The sequence below is a fragment of the Petromyzon marinus genome, unplaced genomic scaffold (assembly GCF_048934315.1).
Source record: "Petromyzon marinus isolate PM22_M1 ecotype Great Lakes invasive population unplaced genomic scaffold, UKy_Petmar_22M1.pri1.0 PM_G_Scaffold_7, whole genome shotgun sequence".
Classification (NCBI taxonomy): domain Eukaryota; kingdom Metazoa; phylum Chordata; class Hyperoartia; order Petromyzontiformes; family Petromyzontidae; genus Petromyzon; species Petromyzon marinus.
Genome location: NW_027423024.1, coordinates 4,573,381 through 4,600,544, shown reverse-complemented (window position 1 = coordinate 4,600,544; position 27,164 = coordinate 4,573,381). Strand labels below are relative to the sequence as shown.

Below are 27,164 nucleotides of genomic sequence, written 5' to 3'. Positions count from 1 at the left end.
GAGAGTGTGTGTATGCATGATCGTATATTCGTATGTGTTGGTGGGCTATGAACCCATTGAACTGAGTTTGATTCCCGCTCGTGGCCAACATTGGTTCCGAAAATACGAACCTACCCTGGGCTCTCCTCCGTGGTCTAGACGTTAACCACTTCGCCCGGTGGTCGTGGGTTCGGTTCCCAACGCTGACGCATTGCGGATTGAAGTTTTGCAAGTTTCGCTCCCCGTGGTCGCGTGGATTTTTCCCCGGGTCCTCCGGTTTTCCCCTCCACATTTGAGAATGGCCACGCGTCGTTTTGGGGGCGTTTGGCCGCCGCTACAAATTCCCGCGCGGTGATCCACTTTCGCCAGAGCCGTCAAATTCGTTCGCCAGGTGACTCCTGAAACAAAGGGGCTGTGCAGCTCAGTGGGCCTTGCCCGGCGGACTGCTGCAGACGTTGTTGGTGGTAACGCGGCGCGCTTTGTAAACAGCAGCACCGGAGATGCAAAGGCGACCGGCCGCCCACCCCATCGTGTGCCGTGCCGTCTCTCAGAGGCGTTCGCTAACGGCACTCGGCCCAGCGGCGTCTGTCAAGGGCCGCACGGGGGAACTTTGTCTCTGTGCGCGGGCACGCTTCAGGCATGGCGCTCTACACCTGCGATGCCGTCGCTGGAGCCTGGTCTGCCCGAGGGCCCGATTTGAGCAACTGCACTTCTGCCTGGGTGAACCGAATCGCGCAATGGGTGAGCCGTCATCTCCCTGCTGCCTTCTTCACTGGCCTCCCTCCCTCCTTGCCTCACCTCCCTCCCTCCCTGTTTCTCCCTTTCCCCCGTGTGAGACACCAATCGAGTCGTCGTCGTCATCGTCACGGCCGTCGCAATGCCCGCAACGCCCCACCCCACCCACCATCTCGTCTCCTCCGCTCCGTCTGCTCGGCGGTCTTCGCCCCCCGCCTCGTCCGTCGCCTTCGGCTGCCGGCGTTCCGTCACGCCCGGCTGTCGCTCATCCGCCGGGCGTCGTTCCGTCACGGGGATGGCGTCCGTCAGCGAGCCCGTTCGTCCACTCCAAATCGAAATCGAACGCCTTCCGTGAATGATGAGAAAGTGAATCAAAAGAGAAGAAAAACTGTCTGAGCCGGCTAAACTATAGGGGATAGTAAACCTGATACAGCCACCGCGTTCAGCTTCACTCTGAGCTGGTGGTCTAGACAAGGCTGAGAACACCGTGACGTGCACCCGGGTGCACGTCACGGTGTTCCGTCAATCACGCTCCATGTTCCGTCAATCACGCTCCGTGCCGTGTTGTGCAGCAATGCACTGCACACCACAGGGCTCCGCTCCATGTTCCGTCAATCACGCTCCGTGCCGTGTTGTTGAGCAATGCACAACAGAGGGATCCGCTCCATGTTCCGTCAAGCACGCTCCGTGCCGTGTTGTGCAGCAATGCACTGCACAACACAGGGCTCCGCTCCATGTTCCGTCAATCACGCTCCGTGCCGTGTTGTGCAGCAATGCACTGCACAACACAGGGCTCCGCTCCATGTTTCGTCAATCACGCTCCGTGCCGTGTCGTGCAGCAATGCACTGCACAACACAGGGCTCCGCTCCATGTTCCGTCAATCACACTCCGTGCTGCGTCATGCAGCGCACCTTGCACGCGCATCAGAGACTCGTTACGTGCGGTCAGAGACTCCGGAGGGCGCGATGGTTGACAACCGGGACGGGTCAAACGGAAACCGGGCAGCTGGCAAACAAAGCCCGATTGCTCGTCGGCAGCAGCAGCTGTTGTTGTTGTTGTTCTTGTTCTTGTTGTTGTGTGCGAGTCTGGAAATCGCGCGGTGTCTTTATATAATGCCACCTTCTCCCCTTACCCCCTCCCCCTCCTTTATGCCCCCCTCCCCCCCCAATCTCTTCACTCTCAGCTGCTCTGTGATGACGATGACGTTCCACTGCTCTGTGATGATGACTTTCCCCTGCTCTGTGATGATGACGTTCCCCTGCTCTGTGATGATGACGTTCCCCTCCTCTGTGATGATGACGTTCCCCTGCTCTGTGATGACGACGTTCCCCTGCTCCGTGATGACGACGTTCCCCTGCTCTGTGATGACGACGTTCCCCTGCTCTGTGATGACGATGACGTTCCCCTGCTCTGTGATGATGACGTTCCCCTGCTCTGTGATGATGATGATGTTCCCCTGCTCCGTGATGACGACGTTCCCCTGCTCTGTGATGACGACGTTCCCCTGCTCTGTGATGACGACGTTCCCCTGCTCCGTGATGACGACGTTCCCCTGCTCTGTGATGACGACGTTCCCCTGCTCTGTGATGATGACGATGTTCCCCTGCTCTGTGATGATGACGTTCCCCTGCTCTGTGATGATGATGACGTTCCCCTGCTCTGTGATGACGACGTTCCCCTGCTCTGTGATGATGACGACGTTCCCCTGCTCTGTGATGACGGCGTTCCCGTGCTCTGTGATGACGACGTTCCCCTGCTCTGTGATGACGACGTTCCCCTGCTCTGTGATGACGACGTTCCCCTGCTCCGTGATGACGACGTTCCCCTGCTCTGTGATGACGACGTTCCCCTGCTCTGTGATGATGACGATGTTCCCCTGCTCTGTGATGATGACGTTCCCCTGCTCTGTGATGATGACGACGTTCCCCTGCTCTCTGATGACGACGTTCCCCTGCTCTGTGATGATGACGACGTTCCCCTGCTCTGTGATGACGGCGTTCTCCTGCTCTGTGATGACGACGTTCCCCTGCTCTATGATGACGATGTTCCCCTGCTCCGTGATGATGACGTTCCCCTGCTCCGTGATGACGACGTTCCCCTGCTCTGTGATGACGACGTTCCCCTGCTCTGTGATGATGACGACGTTCCCCTGCTCTGTGATGACGACGTTCCCCTGCTCTGTGATGATGACGACGTTCCCTTGCTCTGTGATGATGACGATGTTCCCCTGCTCTGTGATGACGACGACGTTCCCCTGCTCCGTGATGACGACGTTCCCCTGCTCTGTGATGACGACGACGTTCCCCTGCTCTGTGATGACGACGTTCCCCTGCTCTGTGACGACGACGTTCCCCTGCTCTGTGATGATGACGACGTTCCCCTGCTCTGTGATGACGACGTTCCCCTGCTCTGTGATGATGACGACGTTCCCCTGCTCTGTGATGATGATGACGTTCCCCTGCTCTGTGATGACGACGTTCCCCTGCTCTGTGATGACGACGTTCCCCTGCTCTGTGATGATGACGACGTTCCCCTGCTCTGTGATGATGACGACGTTCCCCTGCTCTGTGATGATGACGACGTTCCCCTGCTCTGTGATGATGACGACGTTCCCCTGCTCTGTGATGACGACGTTCCCCTGCTCTGTGATGACGACGTTCCCCTGCTCTGTGATGACGACGTTCCCCTGCTCTGTGATGATGACGACGTTCCCCTGCTCTGTGATGACGACGTTCCCCTGCTCTGTGATGACGACGTTCCCCTGCTCTGTGATGATGACGTTCCCCTGCTCTGTGATGACGACGTTCCCCTGCTCTGTGATGATGACGACGTTCCCCTGCTCTGTGATGACGACGTTCCCCTGCTCTGTGATGATGACGACGTTCCCCTGCTCTGTGATGATGATGACGTTCCCCTGCTCTGTGATGACGACGTTCCCCTGTTCTGTGATGACGACGTTCCCCTGCTCTGTGATGACGATGACGTTCCCCTGCTCCGTGATGACGACGTTCCCCTGCTCTGTGATGACGACGTTCCCCTGCTCTGTGATGACGACGTTCCGCTGCTCCGTGATGACGACGTTCCCCTGCTCTGTGATGACGACGTTCCCCTGCTCTGTGATGATGACGATGTTCCCCTGCTCTGTGATGATGACGTTCCCCTGCTCTGTGATGATGACGACGTTCCCCTGCTCTGTGATGACGACGTTCCCCTGCTCTGTGATGATGACGACGTTCCCCTGCTCTGTGATGACGACGTTCCCCTGCTCTGTGATGACGACGTTCCCCTGCTCTGTGATGACGACGTTCCCCTGCTCCGTGATGATGACGTTCCCCTGCTCCGTGATGACGACGTTCCCCTGCTCTGTGATGACGACGACGTTCCCCTGCTCTGTGATGACGACGTTCCCCTGCTCTGTGACGACGACGTTCCCCTGCTCTGTGATGATGACGACGTTCCCCTGCTCTGTGATGACGACGTTCCCCTGCTCTGTGATGATGACGACGTTCCCTGCTCTGTGATGATGATGACGTTCCCCTGCTCTGTGATGACGACGTTCCCCTGCTCTGTGATGACGACGTTCCCCTGCTCTGTGATGATGATGACGTTCCCCTGCTCTGTGATGATGACGACGTTCCCCTGCTCTGTGATGATGACGACGTTCCCCTGCTCTGTGATGATGACGACGTTCCCCTGCTCTGTGATGATGACGTTCCCCTGCTCTGTGATGACGACGTTCCCCTGCTCTGTGATGACGACGTTCCCCTGCTCTGTGATGATGACGACGTTCCCCTGCTCTGTGATGATGACGTTCCCCTGCTCTGTGATGATGACGTTCCCCTGCTCTGTGATGACGACGTTCCCCTGCTCTGTGATGATGACGATGTTCCCCTGCTCTGTGATGACGACGTTCCCCTGCTCTGTGATGATGACGACGTTCCCCTGCTCTGTGATGATGACGACGTTCCCCTGCTCTGTGATGACGACGTTCCCCTGTTCTGTGATGACGACGTTCCCCTGCTCTGTGATGACGATGACGTTCCCCTGCTCCGTGATGACGACGTTCCCCTGCTCTGTGATGACGACGTTCCCCTGCTCTGTGATGACGACGTTCCCCTGCTCCGTGATGACGACGTTCCCCTGCTCTGTGATGACGACGTTCCCCTGCTCTGTGATGATGACGATGTTCCCCTGCTCTGTGATGATGACGTTCCCCTGCTCTGTGATGATGACGACGTTCCCCTGCTCTGTGATGACGACGTTCCCCTGCTCTGTGATGATGACGACGTTCCCCTGCTCTGTGATGATGACGTTCCCCTGCTCTGTGATGACGACGTTCCCCTGCTCTGTGATGACGACGTTCAACTGCTCCGTGATGATGACGTTCCCCTGCTCCGTGATGACGACGTTCCCCTGCTCTGTGATGACGACGTTCCCCTTCTCTGTGATGATGACGACGTTCCCCTGCTCTGTGATGACGACGTTCCCCTGCTCTGTGATGATGACGACGTTCCCTTGCTCTGTGATGATGACGACGTTCCACTGCTCTGTGATGACGACGACGTTCCCCTGCTCCGTGATGACGACGTTCCCCTGCTCTGTGATGACGACGACGTTCCCCTGCTCTGTGATGACGACGTTCCCCTGCTCTGTGACGACGACGTTCCCCTGCTCTGTGATGATGACGTTCCCCTGCTCTGTGACGACGACGTTCCCCTGCTCTGTGACGACGACGTTCCCCTGCTCTGTGATGATGACGACGTTCCCCTGCTCTGTGATGACGACGTTCCCCTGCTCTGTGATGATGACGACGTTCCCCTGCTCTGTGATGATGATGACGTTCCCCTGCTCTGTGATGACGACGTTCCCCTGCTCTGTGATGACGACGTTCCCCTGCTCTGTGATGATGACGACGTTCCCCAGCTCTGTGATGATGACGACGTTCCCCTGCTCTGTGATGACGACGTTCCCCTGCTCTGTGATGATGACGACGTTCCACTGCTCTGTGATGATGATGACGTTCCCCTGCTCTGTGATGACGACGTTCCCCTGCTCTGTGATGACGACGTTCCCCTGCTCTGTGATGATGACGACGTTCCCCTGCTCTGTGATGATGACGACGTTCCCCTGCTCTGTGATGATGACGACGTTCCCCTGCTCTGTGATGATGACGACGTTCCCCTGCTCTGTGATGACGACGTTCCCCTGCTCTGTGATGATGACGACGTTCCCCTGCTCTGTGATGACGACGTTCCCCTGCTCTGTGATGATGACGACGTTCCCCTGCTCTGTGATGACGACGTTCCCCTGCTCTGTGATGATGACGTTCCCCTGCTCTGTGATGATGACGTTCCCCTGCTCTGTGATGACGACGTTCCCCTGCTCTGTGATGATGACGATGTTCCCCTGCTCTGTGATGACGACGTTCCCCTGCTCTGTGATGATGACGACGTTCCCCTGCTCTGTGATGATGACGACGTTCCCCTGCTCTGTGATGACGACGTTCCCCTGCTCTGTGATGATGACGTTCCCCTGTTCTGTGATGACGACGTTCCCCTGCTCTGTGATGACGATGACGTTCCCCTGCTCCGTGATGACGACGTTCCCCTGCTCTGTGATGACGACGTTCCCCTGCTCTGTGATGACGACGTTCCCCTGCTCCGTGATGACGACGTTCCCCTGCTCTGTGATGACGACGTTCCCCTGCTCTGTGATGATGACGATGTTCCCCTGCTCTGTGATGATGACGTTCCCCTGCTCTGTGATGATGACGACGTTCCCCTGCTCTGTGATGACGACGTTGCCCTGCTCTGTGATGATGACGACGTTCCCCTGCTCTGTGATGATGACGTTCCCCTGCTCTGTGATGACGACGATCCCCTGCTCTGTGATGACGACGTTCCCCTGCTCCGTGATGATGACGTTCCCCTGCTCCGTGATGACGACGTTCCCCTGCTCTGTGATGATGGTGACGTTCCCCTGCTCTGTGATGACGACGTTCCCCTGCTCTGTGATGATGACGACGTTCCCTTGCTCTGTGATGATGACGACGTTCCCCTGCTCTGTGATGACGATGACGTTCCCCTGCTTCGTGATGACGACGTTCCCCTGCTCTGTGATGACGACGACGTTCCCCTGCTCTGTGATGACGACGTTCCCCTGCTCTGTGACGACGACGTTCCCCTACTCTGTGATGATGACGACGTTCCCCTGCTCTGTGATGACGACGTTCCCCTGCTCTGTGATGATGACGACGTTCCCCTGCTCTGTGATGATGATGACGTTCCCCTGCTCTGTGATGACGACGTTCCCCTGCTCTGTGATGACGACGTTCCCCTGCTCTGTGATGATGACGACGTTCCCCTGCTCTGTGATGACGACGACGTTCCCCTGCTCTGTGATGACGACGTTCCCCTGCTCTGTGATGACGACGACGTTCCCCTGCTCTGTGATGACGACGTTCCCCTGCTCTGTGATGATGACGACGTTCCCCTGCTCTGTGATGACGACGTTCCCCTGCTCTGTGATGATGACGACGTTCCCCTGCTCTGTGATGATGACGACGTTCCCCTGCTCTGTGAACACGACGTTCCCCTGTTCTCAGATGACGACGTTCCCCTGCTCTGTGATGATGACGACGTTCCCCTGCTCCGTGATGACGACGTTCCCCTGCTCTGTGATGACGACGTTCCCCTGCTCTGTGATGACGACGTTCACCTGCTCCGTGATGATGACGACGTTCCCCTGCTCTGTGATGATGACGTTCCCCTGCTCTGTGATGACGACGATGTTCCCCTGCTCCGTGATGATGACGACGTTCCCCTGCTCTGTGATGATGACAACGTTTCCCTGCTCTGTGATGACGACGTTCCCCTGCTCTGTGATGATGACGTTCCCCTGCTCTGTGATGACGACGTTCCCCTGCTCTGTGATGACGACGTTCCCCTGCTCTGTGATGATGACGTTCCCCTGCTCCGTGATGACGACGTTCCCCTGCTCTGTGATGACGACGTTCCCCTGCTCTGTGATGACGACGTTCCCCTGCTCTGTGATGATGACGACGTTCCCCTGCTCTGTGATGACGACGTTCCCCTGCTCTGTGATGATGACGACGTTCCCCTGCTCTGTGATGATGACGACGTTCCCCTGCTCTGTGATGACGACGTTCCCCTGTTCTGTGATGACGACGTTCCCCTGCTCTGTGATGACGATTACGTTCCCCTGCTCTGTGATGATGACGACGTTCCCCTGCTCTGTGATGACGACGTTCCCCTGCTCCGTGATGACGACGTTCCCCTGCTCTGTGATGACGATGTTGCCCTGCTCTGTGATGATGACGTTCCCCTGCTCTGTGATGACGACGTTCCCCTGCTCTGTGATGATGACGTTCCCCTGCTCTGTGATGACGACGTTCACCTGCTCCGTGATGATGACGACGTTCCCCTGCTCTGTGATGATGACGTTCCCCTGTTCTGTGATGACGACGATGTTCCCCTGCTCCGTGATGATGATGACGTTCCCCTGCTCTGTGATGATGACGACGTTCCCCTGCTCTGTGATGATGACGTTCCCCTGCTCTGTGATGACGACGACGTTCCCCTTCTCTGTGATGACGACGACGTTCCCCTGCTCTGTGATGACGACGTTCCCCTGCTCTGTGATGACGACGTTCCCCTGCTCCGTGATGACGACGTTCCCCTGCTCTCTGATGACGACGTTCCCCTGCTCTGTGATGATGACATTCCCCTGCTCTGTGATGACGACGTTCCCCTGCTCTGTGTTGACGACGTTCCCCTGCTCTGTGATGACGACGTTCCCCTGCTCTGTGATGACGACGACGTTCCCCTGCTCTCTGATGACGACGTTCCCCTGCTCTGTGATGACGACGACGTTCCCCTGCTCTGTGATGACGACGTTCCCCTGCTCCGTGATGATGACGACGTTCCCCTGCTCTGTGATGACGACGTTCCCCTGCTCTGTAATGATGACGACGTTCCCTTGCTCTGTGATGACGACGCTCCCCTGCTCTGTGATGACGACGTTCCCCTGCTCTGTGATGACGACGACGTTACCCTGCTCTGTGACGACGACGTTCCCCTGCTCTGTGATGACGACGTTCCCCTGCTCCGTGATGATGACGACATTCCCCTGCTCTGTGATGACGACGTTCCCCTGCTCTGTGATGATGACGACGTTCCCCTGCTCTGTGATGACGACGCTCCCCTGCTCTGTGATGACGACGTTCCCCTGCTCTGTGATGATGACGTTCCCCTGCTCTGTGATGACGACGTTCCCCTGCTCTGTGATGACGACGTTCCCCTGCTCTGTGATGACGATGACGTTCCCCTGCTCTGTGACGACGACGCTCCCCTGCTCTGTGACGACGACGTTCCCCTGCTCTGTGATGACGACGACGTTCCCCTGCTCCGTGATGACGACGTTCCCCTGCTCTCTGATGACGACGTTCCCCTGCTCTGTGATGATGACGTTCCCCTGCTCTGTGATGACAACGTTCCCCTGCTCTGTGTTGACGATGTTCCCCTGCTCTGTGATGACAACGTTCCCCTGCTCTGTGATGACGACGACGTTCCCCTGCTCTGTGATGACGACGTTCCCCTGCTCTGTGATGATGACGACGTTCCCCTGCTCTGTGATGACGACGTTCCCCTGCTCCGTGATGATGACGACGTTCCCCTGCTCTGTGATGACGACGTTCCCCTGCTCTGTAATGATGACGACGTTCCCCTGCTCTGTGATGACGACGCTCCCCTGCTCTGTGATGACAACGTTCCCCTGCTCTGTGATGGCGACGTTCCCCTGCTCTGTGATGATGACGACGTTCCCCTGCTCTGTGATGACGACGTTCCCCTGCTCTGTGATGATGACGACGCTCCCCTGCTCTGTGATGACGACGTTCCCCTGCTCTGTGATGACGACGACGTTCCCTTGCTCTGTGATGATGACGTTCCCCTGCTCTGTGATGATGACGACGTTTCCCTGCTCTGTGATGACGACGTTCCCCTGCTCTGTGATGATGACGTTCCCCTGCTCTGTGATGACGACGTTACCCTGCTCTGTGATGACGACGTTCCCCTGCTCTGTGATGACGACGACGTTCCCCTGCTCTGTGATGACGACGTTCCCCTGCTCTGTGATGACGACGTTCCCCTGCTCCGTGATGACGACGTTCCCCTGCTCTCTGATGACGACGTTCCCCTGCTCTGTGTTGACGACGTTCCCCTGCTCTGTGATGACGACGTTCCCCTGCTCTGTGATGACGACGACGTTCCCCTGCTCTGTGATGACGACGTTCCCCTGCTCCGTGATGATGACGACGTTCCCCTGCTCTGTGATGACGACGTGCCCCTGCTCTGTGATGACGACGCTCCCCTGCTCTGTGATGACGACTTTCCCCTGCTCTGTGATGACGACGACGTTCCCCTGCTCTGTGATGATGACGTTCCCCTGCTCTGTGATGACGACGACGTTCCCCTGCTCTGTGATGACGACGTTCCCCTGCTCCGTGATGACGACGTTCCCCTGCTCTCTGATGACGTTCCCCTGCTCTGTGATGACGACGTTCCCCTGCTCTGTGATGATGACGTTCCCCTGCTCTGTGATGATGACGACGTTCCCCTGCTCTGTGATGACGACGTTCCCCTGCTCTGTGATGATGACGTTCCCCTGCTCTGTGATGATGACGTTCCCCTGCTCTGTGATGACGACGTTCCCCTGCTCTGTGATGATGACGATGTTCCCCTGCTCTGTGATGACGACGTTCCCCTGCTCTGTGATGATGACGACGTTCCCCTGCTCTGTGATGATGACGACGTTCCCCTGCTCTGTGATGACGACGTTCCCCTGCTCTGTGATGACGACGTTCCCCTGTTCTGTGATGACGACGTTCCCCTGCTCTGTGATGACGATGACGTTCCCCTGCTCCGTGATGACGACGTTCCCCTGCTCTGTGATGACGACGTTCCCCTGCTCTGTGATGACGACGTTCCCCTGCTCCGTGATGACGACGTTCCCCTGCTCTGTGATGACGACGTTCCCCTGCTCTGTGATGATGACGATGTTCCCCTGCTCTGTGATGATGACGTTCCCCTGCTCTGTGATGATGACGACGTTCCCCTGCTCTGTGATGACGACGTTCCCCTGCTCTGTGATGATGACGACGTTCCCCTGCTCTGTGATGACGACGTTCCCCTGCTCTGTGATGACGACGTTCCCCTGCTCTGTGATGACGACGTTCCCCTGCTCCGTGATGATGACGTTCCCCTGCTCCGTGATGACGACGTTCCCCTGCTCTGTGATGACGACGTTCCCCTTCTCTGTGATGATGACGACGTTCCCCTGCTCTGTGATGACGACGTTCCCCTGCTCTGTGATGATAACGACGTTCCCTTGCTCTGTGATGATGACGACGTTCCCCTGCTCTGTGATGACGATGACGTTCCCCTGCTCCGTGATGACGACGTTCCCCTGCTCTGTGATGACGACGACGTTCCCCTGCTCTGTGATGACGACGTTCCCCTGCTCTGTGACGACGACGTTCCCCTGCTCTGTGATGATGACGACGTTCCCCTGCTCTGTGATGACGACGTTCCCCTGCTCTGTGATGATGACGACGTTTCCCTGCTCTGTGATGATGATGACGTTCCCCTGCTCTGTGATGACGACGTTCCCCTGCTCTGTGATGACGACGTTCCCCTGCTCTGTGATGATGACGACGTTCCCCTGCTCTGTGATGATGACGTTCCTCTGCTCTGTGATGACGACGTTCCCCTGCTCTGTGATGATGACGTTCCCCTGCTCTGTGATGACGACGTTCCCCTGCTCTGTGATGATGACGACGTTCCCCTGCTCTGTGATGACGACGTTCCCCTGCTCTGTGATGATGACGACGTTCCCCTGCTCTGTGATGATGACGACGTTCCCCTGCTCTGTGAACACGACGTTCCCCTGTTCTGTGATGACGACGTTCCCATGCTCTGTGATGATGACGACGTTCCCCTGCTCCGTGATGACGACGTTCCCCTGCTCTGTGATGACGACGTTCCCCTGCTCTGTGATGACGACGTTCACCTGCTCCGTGATGATGACGACGTCCCCCTGCTCTGTGATGACGACGTTCCCCTGCTCTGTGATGACGACGATGTTCCCCTGCTCCGTGATGATGACGACGTTCCCCTGCTATGTGATGATGACAACGTTTCCCTGCTCTGTGATGACGACGTTCCCCTGCTCTGTGATGATGACGTTCCCCTGCTCTGTGATGACGACGTTCCCCTGCTCTGTGATGATGACGACGTTCCCCTGCTCTGTGATGATGACGACGTTCCCCTGCTCTGTGATGACGATGTTCCCCTGTTCTGTGATGACGACGTTCCCCTGCTCTGTGATGACGATTACGTTCCCCTGCTCTGTGATGATGACGACGTTCCCCTGCTCTGTGATGATGACGTTCCCCTGCTCCGTGATGACGACGTTCCCCTGCTCTGTGATGACGATGTTGCCCTGCTCTGTGATGATGACGTTCCCCTGCTCTGTGATGACGACGTTCCCCTGCTCTGTGATGATGACGTTCCCCTGCTCTGTGATGACGACGTTCACCTGCTCCGTGATGATGACGACGTTCCCCTGCTCTGTGATGATGACGTTCCCCTGTTCTGTGATGACGACGATGTTCCCCTGCTCCGTGATGATGATGACGTTCCCCTGCTCTGTGATGATGACGACGTTTCCCTGCTCTGTGATGACGACGTTCCCCTGCTCTGTGATGATGACGTTCCCCTGCTCTGTGATGACGACGTTCCCCTGCTCTGTGATGATGACGTTCCCCTGCTCTGTGATGACGACGACGTTCCCCTGCTCTGTGATGACGACGACGTTCCCCTGCTCTGTGATGACGACGTTCCCCTGCTCTGTGATGACGACGTTCCCCTGCTCCGTGATGACGACGTTCCCCTGCTCTCTGATGACGACGTTCCCCTGCTCTGTGATGATGACATTCCCCTGCTCTGTGATGACGACGTTCCCCTGCTTTGTGTTGACGACGTTCCCCTGCTCTGTGATGACGACGTTCCCCTGCTCTGTGATGACGACGACGTTCCCCTGCTCTGTGATGACGACGTTCCCCTGCTCTGTGATGACGACGACGTTCCCCTGCTCTGTGATGACGACGTTCCCCTGCTCCGTGATGATGACGACGTTCCCCTGCTCTGTGATGACGACGTTCCCCTGCTCTGTAATGATGACGACGTTCCCTTGCTCTGTGATGACGACGCTCCCCTGCTCTGTGATGACGACGTTCCCCTGCTCTGTGATGACGACGACGTTCCCCTGCTCTGTGACGACGACGTTCCCCTGCTCTGTGATGACGACGTTCCCCTGCTCCGTGATGATGACGACATTCCCCTGCTCTGTGATGACGACGTTCCCCTGCTCTGTGATGATGACGACGTTCCCCTGCTCTGTGATGACGACGCTCCCCTGCTCTGTGATGATGACGTTCCCCTGCTCTGTGATGATGACGTTCCCCTGCTCTGTGATGACGACGTTCCCCTGCTCTGTGATGACGACGTTCCCCTGCTCTGTGATGACGATGACGTTCCCCTGCTCTGTGACGACGACGCTCCCCTGCTCTGTGACGACGACGTTCCCCTGCTCTGTGATGACGACGACGTTCCCCTGCTCCGTGATGACGACGTTCCCCTGCTCTCTGATGACGATGTTCCCCTGCTCTGTGATGACGACGTTCCCCTGCTCTGTGATGATGACGTTCCCCTGCTCTGTGATGACGACGTTTCCCTGCTCTGTGATGACGACGTTCCCCTGCTCTGTGATGATGACGTTCCCCTGCTCTGTGATGACGACGTTCCCCTGCTCTGTGATGATGACGTTCCCCTGCTCTGTGATGACGACGTTTCCCTGCTCTGTGATGACGACGTTCCCCTGCTCTGTGATGATGACGTTCCCCTGCTCTGTGATGACGACGTTCCCCTGCTCTGTGATGATGACGTTCCCCTGCTCTGTGATGACGACGTTCACCTGCTCCGTGATGATGACGACGTTCCCCTGCTCTGTGATGATGACGTTCCCCTGTTCTGTGATGACGACGATGTTCCCCTGCTCCGTGATGATGATGACGTTCCCCTGCTCTGTGATGATGACGACGTTTCCCTGCTCTGTGATGACGACGTTCCCCTGCTCTGTGATGATGACGTTCCCCTGCTCTGTGATGACGACGTTCCCCTGCTCTGTGATGATGACGTTCCCCTGCTCTGTGATGACGACGACGTTCCCCTGCTCTGTGATGACGATGACGTTCCCCTGCTCTGTGATGACGACGTTCCCCTGCTCTGTGATGACGACGTTCCCCTGCTCCGTGATGACGACGTTCCCCTGCTCTCTGATGACGACGTTCCCCTGCTCTGTGATGATGACATTCCCCTGCTCTGTGATGACGACGTTCCCCTGCTTTGTGTTGATGACGTTCCCCTGCTCTGTGATGACGACGTTCCCCTGCTCTGTGATGACGACGACGTTCCCCTGCTCTGTGATGACGACGTTCCCCTGCTCTGTGATGACGACGACGTTCCCCTGCTCTGTGATGACGACGTTCCCCTGCTCCGTGATGATGACGACGTTCCCCTGCTCTGTGATGACGACGTTCCCCTGCTCTGTAATGATGACGACGTTCCCTTGCTCTGTGATGACGACGCTCCCCTGCTCTGTGATGACGACGTTCCCCTGCTCTGTGATGACGACGACGTTCCCCTGCTCTGTGACGACGACGTTCCCCTGCTCTGTGATGACGACGTTCCCCTGCTCCGTGATGATGACGACATTCCCCTGCTCTGTGATGACGACGTTCCCCTGCTCTGTGATGATGACGACGTTCCCCTGCTCTGTGATGACGACGCTCCCCTGCTCTGTGATGATGACGTTCCCCTGCTCTGTGATGATGACGTTCCCCTGCTCTGTGATGACGACGTTCCCCTGCTCTGTGATGACGACGTTCCCCTGCTCTGTGATGACGATGACGTTCCCCTGCTCTGTGACGACGACGCTCCCCTGCTCTGTGACGACGACGTTCCCCTGCTCTGTGATGACGACGACGTTCCCCTGCTCCGTGATGACGACGTTCCCCTGCTCTCTGATGACGATGTTCCCCTGCTCTGTGATGACGACGTTCCCCTGCTCTGTGATGATGACGTTCCCCTGCTCTGTGATGACGACGTTTCCCTGCTCTGTGATGACGACGTTCCCCTGCTCTGTGATGATGACGTTCCCCTGCTCTGTGATGACGACGTTCCCCTGCTCTGTGATGATGACGTTCCCCTGCTCTGTGATGACGACGACGTTCCCCTGCTCTGTGATGACGACGACGTTCCCCTGCTCTGTGATGACGACGTTCCCCTGCTCTGTGATGACGACGTTCCCCTGCTCCGTGATGACGACGTTCCCCTGCTCTCTGATGACGACGTTCCCCTGCTCTGTGATGATGACATTCCCCTGTTCTGTGATGACGACGTTCCCCTGCTTTGTGTTGACGACGTTCCCCTGCTCTGTGATGACGACGTTCCCCTGCTCTGTGATGACGACGACGTTCCCCTGCTCTGTGATGACGACGTTCCCCTGCTCTGTGATGACGACGACGTTCCCCTGCTCTGTGATGACGACGTTCCCCTGCTCCGTGATGATGACGACGTTCCCCTGCTCTGTGATGACGACGTTCCCCTGCTCTGTAATGATGACGACGTTCCCTTGCTCTGTGATGATGACGCTCCCCTGCTCTGTGATGACGACGTTCCCCTGCTCTGTGATGACGACGTTCCCCTGCTCTGTGATGACGACGACGTTCCCCTGCTCTCTGATGACGACGTTCCCCTGCTCTGTGATGACGACGACGTTCCCCTGCTCTGTGATGACGACGTTCCCCTGCTCCGTGATGATGACGACGTTCCCCTGCTCTGTGATGACGACGTTCCCCTGCTCTGTAATGATGACGACGTTCCCTTGCTCTGTGATGACGACGCTCCCCTGCTCTGTGATGACGACGTTCCCCTGCTCTGTGATGACGACGACGTTACCCTGCTCTGTGACGACGACGTTCCCCTGCTCTGTGATGACGACGTTCCCCTGCTCCGTGATGATGACGACATTCCCCTGCTCTGTGATGACGACGTTCCCCTGCTCTGTGATGATGACGACGTTCCCCTGCTCTGTGATGACGACGCTCCCCTGCTCTGTGATGACGACGTTCCCCTGCTCTGTGATGATGACGTTCCCCTGCTCTGTGATGACGACGTTCCCCTGCTCTGTGATGACGACGTTCCCCTGCTCTGTGATGACGATGACGTTCCCCTGCTCTGTGACGACGACGCTCCCCTGCTCTGTGACGACGACGTTCCCCTGCTCTGTGATGACGACGACGTTCCCCTGCTCCGTGATGACGACGTTCCCCTGCTCTCTGATGACGACGTTCCCCTGCTCTGTGATGATGACGTTCCCCTGCTCTGTGATGACAACGTTCCCCTGCTCTGTGTTGACGACGTTCCCCTGCTCTGTGATGACAACGTTCCCCTGCTCTGTGATGACGACGACGTTCCCCTGCTCTGTGATGACGACGTTCCCCTGCTCTGTGATGATGACGACGTTCCCCTGCTCTGTGATGACGACGTTCCCCTGCTCCGTGATGATGACGACGTTCCCCTGCTCTGTGATGACGACGTTCCCCTGCTCTGTAATGATGACGACGTTCCCCTGCTCTGTGATGACGACGCTCCCCTGCTCTGTGATGACAACGTTCCCCTGATCTGTGATGGCGACGTTCCCCTGCTCTGTGATGATGACGACGTTCCCCTGCTCTGTGATGACGACGTTCCCCTGCTCTGTGATGATGACGACGCTCCCCTGCTCTGTGATGACGACGTTCCCCTGCTCTGTGATGACAACGTTCCCCTGCTCTGTGATGACGACGACGTTCCCCTGCTCTGTGATGACGACGTTCCCCTGCTCTGTGATGATGACGACGTTCCCCTGCTCTGTGATGACGACATTCCCCTGCTCCGTGATGATGACGACGTTCCCCTGCTCTGTGATGACGACGTTCCCCTGCTCTGTAATGATGACGACGTTCCCCTGCTCTGTGATGACGACGCTCCCCTGCTCTGTGATGACAACGTTCCCCTGATCTGTGATGGCGACGTTCCCCTGCTCTGTGATGATGACGACGTTCCCCTGCTCTGTGATGACGACGTTCCCCTGCTCTGTGATGATGACGACGCTCCCCTGCTCTGTGATGACGACGTTCCCCTGCTCTGTGATGACGACGACGTTCCCCTGCTCTGTGATGATGACGTTCCCCTGCTCTGTGATGATGACGACGTTTCCCTGCTCTGTGATGACGACGTTCCCCTGCTCTGTGATGATGACGTTCCCCTGCTCTGTGATGACGACGTTACCCTGCTCTGTGATGACGACGTTCCCCTGCTCTGTGATGACGACGACGTTCCCCTGCTCTGTGATGACGACGTTCCCCTGCTCTGTGATGATGACGACGTTCCCCTGCTCTGTAATGATGACGACGTTCCCCTGCTCTGTGATGACGACGTTCCCCTGCTCCGTGATGACGACGTTCCCCTGCTCTCTGATGACGACGTTCCCCTGCTCTGTGTTGACGACGTTCCCCTGCTCTGTGATGACGACGTTCCCCTGCTCTGTGATGACGACGACGTTCCCCTGCTCTGTGATGACGACGTTCCCCTGCTCCGTGATGATGACGACGTTCCCCTGCTCTGTGATGACGACGTGCCCCTGCTCTGTGATGACGACGCTCCCCTGCTCTGTGATGACGACGTTCCCCTGCTCTGTGATGACGACGACGTTCCCCTGCTCTGTGATGATGACGTTCCCCTGCTCTGTGATGACGACGACGTTCCCCTGCTCTGTGATGACGACGTTCCCCTGCTCCGTGATGACGACGTTCCCCTGCTCTCTGATGACGTTCCCCTGCTCTGTGATGACGACGTTCCCCTGCTCTGTGATGATGACGTTCCCCTGCTCTGTGATGATGACGACGTTCCCCTGCTCTGTGATGATGACGTTCCCCTGCTCTGTGATGATGACGTTCCCCTGCTCTGTGATGATGACGTTCCCCTGCTCTGTGATGACGACGTTCCCCTGCTCTGTGATGATGACGATGTTCCCCTGCTCTGTGATGACGACATTCCCCTGCTCTGTGATGATGACGACGTTCCCCTGCTCTGTGATGATGACGACGTTCCCCTGCTCTGTGATGACGACGTTCCCCTGCTCTGTGATGACGACGTTCCCCTGTTCTGTGATGACGACGTTCCCCTGCTCTGTGATGACGATGACGTTCCCCTGCTCCGTGATGACGACGTTCCCCTGCTCTGTGATGACGACGTTCCCCTGCTCTGTGATGACGACGTTCCCCTGCTCCGTGATGACGACGTTCCCCTGCTCTGTGATGACGACGTTCCCCTGCTCTGTGATGATGACGATGTTCCCCTGCTCTGTGATGATGACGTTCCCCTGCTCTGTGATGATGACGACGTTCCCCTGCTCTGTGATGACGACGTTCCCCTGCTCTGTGATGATGACGACGTTCCCCTGCTCTGTGATGACGACGTTCCCCTGCTCTGTGATGACGACGTTCCCCTGCTCTGTGATGACGACGTTCCCCTGCTCCGTGATGATGACGTTCCCCTGCTCCGTGATGACGACGTTCCCCTGCTCTGTGATGACGACGTTCCCCTTCTCTGTGATGATGACGACGTTCCCCTGCTCTGTGATGACGACGTTCCCCTGCTCTGTGATGATAACGACGTTCCCTTGCTCTGTGATGATGACGACGTTCCCCTGCTCTGTGATGACGATGACGTTCCCCTGCTCCGTGATGACGACGTTCCCCTGCTCTGTGATGACGACGACGTTCCCCTGCTCTGTGATGACGACGTTCCCCTGCTCTGTGACGACGACGTTCCCCTGCTCTGTGATGATGACGACGTTCCCCTGCTCTGTGATGACGACGTTCCCCTGCTCTGTGATGATGACGACGTTTCCCTGCTCTGTGATGATGATGACGTTCCCCTGCTCTGTGATGACGACGTTCCCCTGCTCTGTGATGACGACGTTCCCCTGCTCTGTGATGATGACGACGTTCCCCTGCTCTGTGATGATGACGTTCCTCTGCTCTGTGATGACGACGTTCCCCTGCTCTGTGATGATGACGTTCCCCTGCTCTGTGATGACGACGTTCCCCTGCTCTGTGATGATGACGACGTTCCCCTGCTCTGTGATGACGACGTTCCCCTGCTCTGTGATGATGACGACGTTCCCCTGCTCTGTGATGATGACGACGTTCCCCTGCTCTGTGAACACGACGTTCCCCTGTTCTGTGATGACGACGTTCCCCTGCTCTGTGATGATGACGACGTTCCCCTGCTCCGTGATGACGACGTTCCCCTGCTCTGTGATGACGACGTTCCCCTGCTCTGTGATGACGACGTTCACCTGCTCCGTGATGATGACGACGTCCCCCTGCTCTGTGATGACGACGTTCCCCTGCTCTGTGATGACGACGATGTTCCCCTGCTCCGTGATGATGACGACGTTCCCCTGCTCTGTGATGATGACAACGTTTCCCTGCTCTGTGATGACGACGTTCCCCTGCTCTGTGATGATGACGTTCCCCTGCTCTGTGATGACGACGTTCCCCTGCTCTGTGATGATGACGACGTTCCCCTGCTCTGTGATGATGACGACGTTCCCCTGCTCTGTGATGACGATGTTCCCCTGTTCTGTGATGACGACGTTCCCCTGCTCTGTGATGACGATTACGTTCCCCTGCTCTGTGATGATGACGACGTTCCCCTGCTCTGTGATGATGACGTTCCCCTGCTCCGTGATGACGACGTTCCCCTGCTCTGTGATGACGATGTTGCCCTGCTCTGTGATGATGACGTTCCCCTGCTCTGTGATGACGACGTTCCCCTGCTCTGTGATGATGACGTTCCCCTGCTCTGTGATGACGACGTTCACCTGCTCCGTGATGATGACGACGTTCCCCTGCTCTGTGATGATGACGTTCCCCTGTTCTGTGATGACGACGATGTTCCCCTGCTCCGTGATGATGATGACGTTCCCCTGCTCTGTGATGATGACGACGTTTCCCTGCTCTGTGATGACGACGTTCCCCTGCTCTGTGATGATGACGTTCCCCTGCTCTGTGATGACGACGTTCCCCTGCTCTGTGATGATGACGTTCCCCTGCTCTGTGATGACGACGACGTTCCCCTGCTCTGTGATGACGACGACGTTCCCCTGCTCTGTGATGACGACGTTCCCCTGCTCTGTGATGACGACGTTCCCCTGCTCCGTGATGACGACGTTCCCCTGCTCTCTGATGACGACGTTCCCCTGCTCTGTGATGATGACATTCCCCTGCTCTGTGATGACGACGTTCCCCTGCTTTGTGTTGACGACGTTCCCCTGCTCTGTGATGACGACGTTCCCCTGCTCTGTGATGACGACGACGTTCCCCTGCTCTGTGATGACGACGTTCCCCTGCTCTGTGATGACGACGACGTTCCCCTGCTCTGTGATGACGACGTTCCCCTGCTCCGTGATGATGACGACGTTCCCCTGCTCTGTGATGACGACGTTCCCCTGCTCTGTAATGATGACGACGTTCCCTTGCTCTGTGATGACGACGCTCCCCTGCTCTGTGATGACGACGTTCCCCTGCTCTGTGATGACGACGACGTTCCCCTGCTCTGTGACGACGACGTTCCCCTGCTCTGTGATGACGACGTTCCCCTGCTCCGTGATGATGACGACATTCCCCTGCTCTGTGATGACGACGTTCCCCTGCTCTGTGATGATGACGACGTTCCCCTGCTCTGTGATGACGACGCTCCCCTGCTCTGTGATGATGACGTTCCCCTGCTCTGTGATGATGACGTTCCCCTGCTCTGTGATGACGACGTTCCCCTGCTCTGTGATGACGACGTTCCCCTGCTCTGTGATGACGATGACGTTCCCCTGCTCTGTGACGACGACGCTCCCCTGCTCTGTGACGACGACGTTCCCCTGCTCTGTGATGACGACGACGTTCCCCTGCTCCGTGATGACGACGTTCCCCTGCTCTCTGATGACGATGTTCCCCTGCTCTGTGATGACGACGTTCCCCTGCTCTGTGATGATGACGTTCCCCTGCTCTGTGATGACGACGTTTCCCTGCTCTGTGATGACGACGTTCCCCTGCTCTGTGATGATGACGTTCCCCTGCTCTGTGATGACGACGTTCCCCTGCTCTGTGATGATGACGTTCCCCTGCTCTGTGATGACGACGACGTTCCCCTGCTCTGTGATGACGACGACGTTCCCCTGCTCTGTGATGACGACGTTCCCCTGCTCTGTGATGACGACGTTCCCCTGCTCCGTGATGACGACGTTCCCCTGCTCTCTGATGACGACGTTCCCCTGCTCTGTGATGATGACATTCCCCTGCTCTGTGATGACGACGTTCCCCTGCTTTGTGTTGACGACGTTCCCCTGCTCTGTGATGACGACGTTCCCCTGCTCTGTGATGACGACGACGTTCCCCTGCTCTGTGATGACGACGTTCCCCTGCTCTGTGATGACGACGACGTTCCCCTGCTCTGTGATGACGACGTTCCCCTGCTCCGTGATGATGACGACGTTCCCCTGCTCTGTGATGACGACGTTCCCCTGCTCTGTAATGATGACGACGTTCCCTTGCTCTGTGATGATGACGCTCCCCTGCTCTGTGTTGACGACGTTCCCCTGTTCTGTGATGACGACGACGTTCCCCTGCTCTGTGACGACGACGTTCCCCTGCTCTGTGATGACGACGTTCCCCTGCTCCGTGATGATGACGACATTCCCCTGCTCTGTGATGACGACGTTCCCCTGCTCTGTGATGATGACGACGTTCCCCTGCTCTGTGATGACGACGCTCCCCTGCTCTGTGATGATGACGTTCCCCTGCTCTGTGATGATGACGTTCCCCTGCTCTGTGATGACGACGTTCCCCTGCTCTGTGATGACGACGTTCCCCTGCTCTGTGATGACGATGATGTTCCCCTGCTCTGTGACGACGACGCTCCCCTGCTCTGTGACGACGACGTTCCCCTGCTCTGTGATGACGACGACGTTCCCCTGCTCCGTGATGACGACGTTCCCCTGCTCTCTGATGACGATGTTCCCCTGCTCTGTGATGATGACGTTCCCCTGCTCTGTGATGACAACGTTCCCCTGCTCTGTGATGACGACGACGTTCCCCTGCTCTGTGATGACGACGTTCCCCTGCTCTGTGATGATGACGACGTTCCCCTGCTCTGTGATGACGACGTTCCCCTGCTCCGTGATGATGACGACGTTCCCCTGCTCTGTGATGACGACGTTCCCCTGCTCTGTAATGATGACGACGCTCCCCTGCTCTGTGATGACGACGTTCCCCTGCTCTGTGATGACGACGACGTTCCCCTGCTCTGTGATAATGACGTTCCCCTGCTCTGTGATGATGACGACGTTTCCCTGCTCTGTGATGACGACGTTCCCCTGCTCTGTGATGATGACGTTCCCCTGCTCTGTGATGACGACGTTACCCTGCTCTGTGATGACGACGTTCCCCTGCTCTGTGATGACGACGACGTTCCCCTGCTCTGTGATGACGACGTTCCCCTGCTCTGTGATGATGACGACGTTCCCCTGCTCTGTAATTATGACGACGTTCCCCTGCTCTGTGTTGACGACGTTCCCCTGCTCTGTGATGACGACGTTCCCCTGCTCTGTGATGACGACGACGTTCCCCTGCTCTGTGATGACGACGTTCCCCTGCTCCGTGATGATGACGACGTTCCCCTGCTCTGTGATGACGACGTGCCCCTGCTCTGTGATGACGACGCTCCCCTGCTCTGTGATGACGACGTTCCCCTGCTCTGTGATGACGACGACGTTCCCCTGCTCTGTGATGATGACGTTCCCCTGCTCTGTGATGACGACGACGTTCCCCTGCTCTGTGATGACGACGTTCCCCTGCTCCGTGATGACGACGTTCCCCTGCTCTCTGATGACGTTCCCCTGCTCTGTGATGACGACGTTCCCCTGCTCTGTGATGATGACGTTCCCCTGCTCTGTGATGACGACGTTCCCCTGCTCTGTGTTGACGACGTTCCCCTGCTCTGTGATGACGACGTTCCCCTGCTCTGTGATGACGACGACGTTCCCCTGCTCTGTGATGACGACGTTCCCCTGCTCTGCGTTGACGACGTTCCCCTGCTCTGTGATGACGACGTTCCCCTGCTCTGTGATGATGACGACGTTCCCCTGCTCTATGATGATGACGTTCCCCTGCTCCGTGATGATGACGACGTTCCCCTGCTCTGTGATGACGACGTTCCCCTGCTCCGTCATGATGACGACGTTCCCCTGCTCCGTGATGACGACGTTCCCCTGCTCTGTGATGACGACGTTCCCCTGCTCTGTGATGACGACGTTCACCTGCTCCGTGATGATGACGACGTTCCCCTGCTCTGTGATGACGACGTTCCCCTGCTCTGTGATGACGACGATGTTCCCCTGCTCCGTGATGATGACGACGTTCCCCTGCTCTGTGATGATGACAACGTTTCCCTGCTCTGTGATGACGACGTTCCCCTGCTCTGTGATGATGACGTTCCCCTGCTCTGTGATGATGACGTTCCCCTGCTCTGTGATGATGACGACGTTCCCCTGCTCTGTGATGATGACGACGTTCCCCTGCTCTGTGATGACGATGTTCCCCTGTTCTGTGATGACGACGTTCCCCTGCTCTGTGATGACGATTACGTTCCCCTGCTCTGTGATGATGACGACGTTCCCCTGCTCTGTGATGATGACGTTCCCCTGCTCCGTGATGACGACGTTCCCCTGCTCTGTGATGACGATGTTGCCCTGCTCTGTGATGATGACGTTCCCCTGCTCTGTGATGACGACGTTCCCCTGCTCTGTGATGATGACGTTCCCCTGCTCTGTGATGACGACGTTCACCTGCTCCGTGATGATGACGACGTTCCCCTGCTCTGTGATGATGACGTTCCCCTGTTCTGTGATGACGACGATGTTCCCCTGCTCCGTGATGATGATGACGTTCCCCTGCTCTGTGATGATGACGACGTTTCCCTGCTCTGTGATGACGACGTTCCCCTGCTCTGTGATGATGACGTTCCCCTGCTCTGTGATGACGACGTTCCCCTGCTCTGTGATGATGACGTTCCCCTGCTCTGTGATGACGACGACGTTCCCCTGCTCTGTGATGACGACGACGTTCCCCTGCTCTGTGATGACGACGTTCCCCTGCTCTGTGATGACGACGTTCCCCTGCTCCGTGATGACGACGTTCCCCTGCTCTCTGATGACGACGTTCCCCTGCTCTGTGATGATGACATTCCCCTGCTCTGTGATGACGACGTTCCCCTGCTTTGTGTTGACGACGTTCCCCTGCTCTGTGATGACGACGTTCCCCTGCTCTGTGATGACGACGACGTTCCCCTGCTCTGTGATGACGACGTTCCCCTGCTCTGTGATGACGACGACGTTCCCCTGCTCTGTGATGACGACGTTCCCCTGCTCCGTGATGATGACGACGTTCCCCTGCTCTGTGATGACGACGTTCCCCTGCTCTGTAATGATGACGACGTTCCCTTGCTCTGTGATGACGACGCTCCCCTGCTCTGTGATGACGACGTTCCCCTGCTCTGTGATGACGACGACGTTCCCTTGCTCTGTGACGACGACGTTCCCCTGCTCTGTGATGACGACGTTCCCCTGCTCCGTGATGATGACGACATTCCCCTGCTCTGTGATGACGACGTTCCCCTGCTCTGTGATGATGACGACGTTCCCCTGCTCTGTGATGACGACGCTCCCCTGCTCTGTGATGATGACGTTCCCCTGCTCTGTGATGATGACGTTCCCCTGCTCTGTGATGACGACGTTCCCCTGCTCTGTGATGACGACGTTCCCCTGCTCTGTGATGACGATGACGTTCCCCTGCTCTGTGACGACGACGCTCCCCTGCTCTGTGACGACGACGTTCCCCTGCTCTGTGATGACGACGACGTTCCCCTGCTCCGTGATGACGACGTTCCCCTGCTCTCTGATGACGACGTTCCCCTGCTCTGTGATGACGATGTTGCCCTGCTCTGTGATGATGACGTTCCCCTGCTCTGTGATGACGACGTTCCCCTGCTCTGTGATGATGACGTTCCCCTGCTCTGTGATGACGACGTTCACCTGCTCCGTGATGATGACGACGTTCCCATGCTCTGTGATGATGACGTTCCCCTGTTCTGTGATGACGACGATGTTCCCCTGCTCCGTGATGATGATGACGTTCCCCTGCTCTGTGATGATGACGACGTTTCCCTGCTCTGTGATGACGACGTTCCCCTGCTCTGTGATGATGACGTTCCCCTGCTCTGTGATGACGACGTTCCCCTGCTCTGTGATGATGACGTTCCCCTGCTCTGTGATGACGACGACGTTCCCCTGCTCTGTGATGACGACGACGTTCCCCTGCTCTGTGATGACGACGTTCCCCTGCTCTGTGATGACGACGTTCCCCTGCTCCGTGATGACGACGTTCCCCTGCTCTCTGATGACGACGTTCCCCTGCTCTGTGATGATGACATTCCCCTGCTCTGTGATGACGACGTTCCCCTGCTTTGTGTTGACGACGTTCCCCTGCTCTGTGATGACGACGTTCCCCTGCTCTGTGATGACGACGACGTTCCCCTGCTCTGTGATGACGACGTTCCCCTGCTCTGTGATGACGACGACGTTCCCCTGCTCTGTGATGACGACGTTCCCCTGCTCCGTGATGATGACGACGTTCCCCTGCTCTGTGATGACGACGTTCCCCTGCTCTGTAATGATGACGACGTTCCCTTGCTCTGTGATGACGACGCTCCCCTGCTCTGTGATGACGACGTTCCCCTGCTCTGTGATGACGACGACGTTCCCCTGCTCTGTGACTACGACGTTCCCCTGCTCTGTGATGACGACGTTCCCCTGCTCCGTGATGATGACGACATTCCCCTGCTCTGTGATGACGACGTTCCCCTGCTCTGTGATGATGACGACGTTCCCCTGCTCTGTGATGACGACGCTCCCCTGCTCTGTGATGATGACGTTCCCCTGCTCTGTGATGATGACGTTCCCCTGCTCTGTGATGACGACGTTCCCCTGCTCTGTGATGACGACGTTCCCCTGCTCTGTGATGACGATGACGTTCCCCTGCTCTGTGACGACGACGCTCCCCTGCTCTGTGACGACGACGTTCCCCTGCTCTGTGATGACGACGACGTTCCCCTGCTCCGTGATGACGACGTTCCCCTGCTCTCTGATGACGATGTTCCCCTGCTCTGTGATGATGACGTTCCCCTGCTCTGTGATGACAACGTTCCCTTGCTCTGTGTTGACGACGTTCCCCTGCTCTGTGATGACAACGTTCCCCTGCTCTGTGATGACGACGACGTCCCCCTGCTCTGTGATGACGACGTTCCCCTGCTCTGTGATGATGACGACGTTCCCCTGCTCTGTGATGACGACGTTCCCCTGCTCCGTGATGATGACGACGTTCCCCTGCTCTGTGATGACGACGTTCCCCTGCTCTGTAATGATGACGACGTTCCCCTGCTCTGTGATGACGACGCTCCCCTGCTCTGTGATGACAACGTTCCCCTGCTCTGTGATGGCGACGTTCCCCTGCTCTGTGATGATGACGACGTTCCCCTGCTCTGTGATGACGACGTTCCCCTGCTCTGTGATGATGACGACGCTCCCCTGCTCTGTGATGACGACGTTCCCCTGCTCTGTGATGACGACGACGTTCCCCTGCTCTGTGATGATGACGTTCCCCTGCTCTGTGATGATGACGACGTTTCCCTGCTCTGTGATGACGACGTTCCCCTGCTCTGTGATGATGACGTTCCCCTGCTCTGTGATGACGACGTTACCCTGCTCTGTGATGACGACGTTCCCCTGCTCTGTGATGACGACGACGTTCCCCTGCTCTGTGATGACGACGTTCCCCTGCTCTGTGATGATGACGACGTTCCCCTGCTCTGTAATTATGACGACGTTCCCCTGCTCTGTGTTGACGACGTTCCCCTGCTCTGTGATGACGACGTTCCCCTGCTCTGTGATGACGACGACGTTCCCCTGCTCTGTGATGATGACGTTCCCCTGCTCCGTGATGATGACGACGTTCCCCTGCTCTGTGATGACGACGTGCCCCTGCTCTGTGATGACGACGCTCCCCTGCTCTGTGATGACGACGTTCCCCTGCTCTGTGATGACGACGACGTTCCCCTGCTCTGTGATGATGACGTTCCCCTGCTCTGTGATG

At 57.2% G+C, this 27,164-nt stretch overlaps 1 protein-coding gene across 1 annotated transcript in view; it reads left to right on the top strand.

The window, feature by feature from the left end:
- Positions 1-618: 618 nt before the first annotated feature.
- LOC142920184 (adhesion G protein-coupled receptor L2-like) overlaps positions 619-27,164 on the top strand; it is a 45,184-nt gene continuing 18,638 nt past the window's right edge. Inside the window, exon 1 of the mRNA XM_076062651.1 lies at positions 619-720. Within this exon, the coding sequence (XP_075918766.1) occupies positions 619-720 (102 nt within the window). The remainder of the gene's footprint in view (positions 721-27,164) is intronic.